Consider the following 3534-nt stretch of genomic DNA (forward strand, 5'->3'; position numbering starts at 1 on the left):
CTCAGAGGTATGGCTCTTCCTGCTCTCGCTATTTAATAAACTATATGGGGCTGATCTTCCTCAAGCATAAAAAAATCCTTTGTCTAACTATTATGATTTTATTTCTTTCAGCTCACAAGAGATGATAGTATACATTCTATAATTTCTACCAAAAGGAATCCCTAAATTATATCCAAAGTAAATGTTTCTTAGCATAGCAGCTCCCAGGTAATAAGGTACATACATATTTGAATATTTCTCTCTCATTGTTCTTGTTTCTATCTATTCAAATATGATGTAAATGTTTCCTTGTATTGACATTAAAACATTTGCTCTGTTTCCTTTAAGTATAAACAGTTTATTTAGCATATTCATTCAATTTATGTCTGATTTGCAATTATGTAGGTTCTCTCTGTATTTTTTTTTATATCAAAACCCTGTGAATTTAAATCTACTTTGACCCCTGAGCAGCGGTAACCAAGAGAGAAACTGAAGAAATAGTCAGAATTGCCAAAGTAGAAAGATAAATGATTTTTGTTATTTGCTTTTTTTGGAGCAATGAAGATTTTATTGACCTGTGTGTAATAGATAATTCATAATAGATCAGGAAGTGTTTGCTTTGCGATGAAAACCTTGTATGTTTAAAACCATTCCTTTATTGCACATTTTCTTAGCTTGTCTGTCTGCTATATTAACCAATATGATGTGTTGAAATAGATCTGCTATTTTCACACTTTTTAAAACTTTTATTAATTCATAAAAAAAGTTTATTTGAATTCTTTAAATCAAAGAGGATTGTTGCACGGCAGCATTCTATACCCAGCTATTGTAATATCTAGGCTAGAGCTGTCAGTCTGGTAAAGAATCTGGTTGTTAATCGCAATTGTATAGGTTAACTATTTTTTTTTAAGTGCAACATAAAACTGACTAAAACTAGACTAAAACCTGAGTTTTAGTCGACTAAAGCTAATAATAGTTTTCATCCTGAAGACTAAAACTAAATGTCAGATGGCTGTCAAAAACAACACTATTGGCTTTATCTCTACATGCACACTCATTCTAACTCTGTCAGAATAAGCTGGTAAAGATGGATGGATGAAAAATAGTTCCTTGCAATACCTATGATTTTCCAGCAGAGGGCGACAGTGACAGACTGACTGAAAAAGTCAAACCAGAATTTACTTCTTCAAGTTACATTTTAATAATCCGGTAAAAACTGTAAACAGTTCTTCTGTCACTTCATTACATGGTGGAGGGTGTATGGTACTGGGGTGGACATGGTAAACCTCATCATTTCTGCCCCTCCTGCCCCCAGGAGGACTGATTCTATAGAGTTCGGTTCTGAAGGTTCCCTCCATACATCCACAGGTCTCCTGTAAAGCGTCTCTAGACCACCTTCTCTCCGTGGGTGTCACTCAGTCCGTGTAAACTGTGGGTTTCCTCCTCCTTCAGCCCACCCGCGGCGGCCCCCTCCTTCCCCCTGCGGATCAGCACCAACTGGGCCGCGAACACGGCCAGCACTATGAGGAACACGATGCCCACGATGATCCCCACCAGCCCGCCGGCTGACACCCTGGAGGGCCGCCGCGTGGGCTCAGGGTGTGGGGTGGTGGGTGGTGTTTGGGTGGAGGTGGTTGGTGACCCGTCTGTGACCTCATCATCGATTATTACGCACTGGTGTCTATCGATTAACGTGAACCCTGGAGCGCAGGAGCACACGTAGCCGCCATAGGTGTTCTTACAGCTTTGGGAGCAGAAATTAAAGTCACATTCATCCATGTCTAAGCAGAAGAAGCCGTTTGCTCTCTCCTCCAACAGAAAGCCGTCGGGGCAGAAGCACTGGAACTGGTTGTTGGGGTCACACATGGCGGGACACTCCTCCTCCCCACAGTGCAGCCTGCATCTCTCCGGCTTATTTTCATCCTCTATGTATCCTTCAAAGCAGGAGCAGAAATAACCACCAGGCGTGTTCACGCAATTCTGCTCGCACGGAGCGCTCACGCACTCATCCACATCCACGCACTGATCCGCCATCAGTGTATAGCCCTGCTCGCAGACGCACTTGTAACCCATCGGTGAGTTCAAGCACTTGAAGTTCTCCCCGGGACACTGCCGCTCATCCGCGCACTCGTCAAAATCCACGCAGCTCCTGCCGTCCGCGGCCAGCTGCAGGCCGTGGCCGCAGCCGCACACATGCTGCGTTCCGTTCTGCAGGCAGGTCTGCTGGCAGCGCAGCGCCGCGCACGGGTGGTCCTCATCCCACGCCTGGCAGGTCACCCTGTTAATCGGGTCCACGATGAGCTGCGGCGGGCAGTAGCAAATGGGGGCGTTGTTTTGATCCACGGCGCATTTATGTTCGCAGCCTCCTTCCTTTATCTCGCAGCTCCAAGGCGCCGGCAGCCACTGCTGCCCGGAGCAGATATATTTGCTCTCTGATGGGAGACGGACTGCGATGCTTCCAGGAGGAAGAGTGGGGGACAGTATCTCCTCCACCTTGAACCCATCGGGGGTCCGGTAGCGCACGGACTCCTGCGGCTCATGAGGCAGACTGGTGCAGGGCTCAGTGAAGCTGTTCTCACAGAGGAAGCCTTCTGCCTGCTGCGCGCAGGGCGCCTGGCTCCATCTGAAGCGCTGCTCTCTGCTCACAGAGACGCAGCGGGCGGCCAAGCAGCTGCTGTCAGAACCCGGCAGCCAGTTGGTGAAGTCGCTCTCTGTGTCTTTGGTGACCCAGTGGAAGCCCCGGAGTTCCTTTGAGGGGTCCGGGCAGCCGCTCAGGCGGTGCAGACCGATCCAGAAGCTCCCGCTGAAGTTTCCCAGCAGGACGGAGAGGACGTCGTTGGCCACAGAGGTGCGCACGGTCATCAGGTGGCTGCCCAGGGCTCTGCAGCGCTCCCGCGCTGAGCTGAAAGTGCTGGGATCCCGGAACAGGATGAAGCATGCATTCCCGATGCAGTAGCCGCTGCTGCGCTCTGCGCCTCCAGCTTCAGCCTGGAGGAAAAGCAGCAGCAACACGGACAGCCCCGCTGGAAGCACCATGTCTGAATATCAGCTGGTTCCGCTCTAAGCTCTTCAGCGATCCAATAGATGTTCGGCCTGTTTGTTGACAGAACTATTTAGGTGGTATATATAAACCCCTGCCTCCATATTAGGGTCCAGCGGGAGGAAGGAAGACGCTCCGAGGACATGACAGCATGACTGCTGGGCTGCTCATTTCCCCTCAGCCGCACACTCACCACATCCAGGGTTTACGCACGGCTTTCACGCTTACGCAGAACCGGGGCTTTGACCCTTATATGTAGTAGCCCCTCCCAACAGACCCCCACTCTGCCTGCTTCTCAAGTATGGCAAGCCCTTGTGGAAATATTTAAAACCAGTCACCGCTCAGTAGACTAAAAACAACTGGATATTTGCTCACTAGTTGGACATTTTATATTTTTATTTATCCAGAAACAATCTTAGTGTTAATTTTTTTTAGGTCAAAGTTGCTAAAATCTGTGACGATGACAACTAAACAATCATTAAGAGTGGTTCTTATATTGAGGTCCTTTTTTGTGT

At 48.1% G+C, this 3534-nt stretch overlaps 1 protein-coding gene across 1 annotated transcript; it reads right to left on the reverse strand.

The window, feature by feature from the left end:
• Window positions 1-1025: 1025 nt before the first annotated feature.
• Window positions 1026-3250, reverse strand: LOC107080874 (thrombomodulin-like). Its single transcript, XM_015369081.1, has one exon. It carries the CDS (start codon window positions 3013-3015, stop codon window positions 1366-1368), a length of 1650 nt encoding a protein of 549 aa, XP_015224567.1. The 5' UTR covers window positions 3016-3250; the 3' UTR covers window positions 1026-1365.
• Window positions 3251-3534: the final 284 nt, after the last annotated feature.

The sequence above is a fragment of the Cyprinodon variegatus genome, unplaced genomic scaffold (genome assembly GCF_000732505.1).
Source record: "Cyprinodon variegatus isolate N-32 unplaced genomic scaffold, C_variegatus-1.0 Scaffold2441, whole genome shotgun sequence".
NCBI classification, from domain to species: domain Eukaryota; kingdom Metazoa; phylum Chordata; class Actinopteri; order Cyprinodontiformes; family Cyprinodontidae; genus Cyprinodon; species Cyprinodon variegatus.

Coding starts and splice junctions, on each gene's coding strand:
- LOC107080874 (XM_015369081.1), bottom strand. CDS start 3,015: ATGGTGCTTCCAGCGGGGCTGTCCGTGTTGCTGCTGCTTTTCCTCCAG.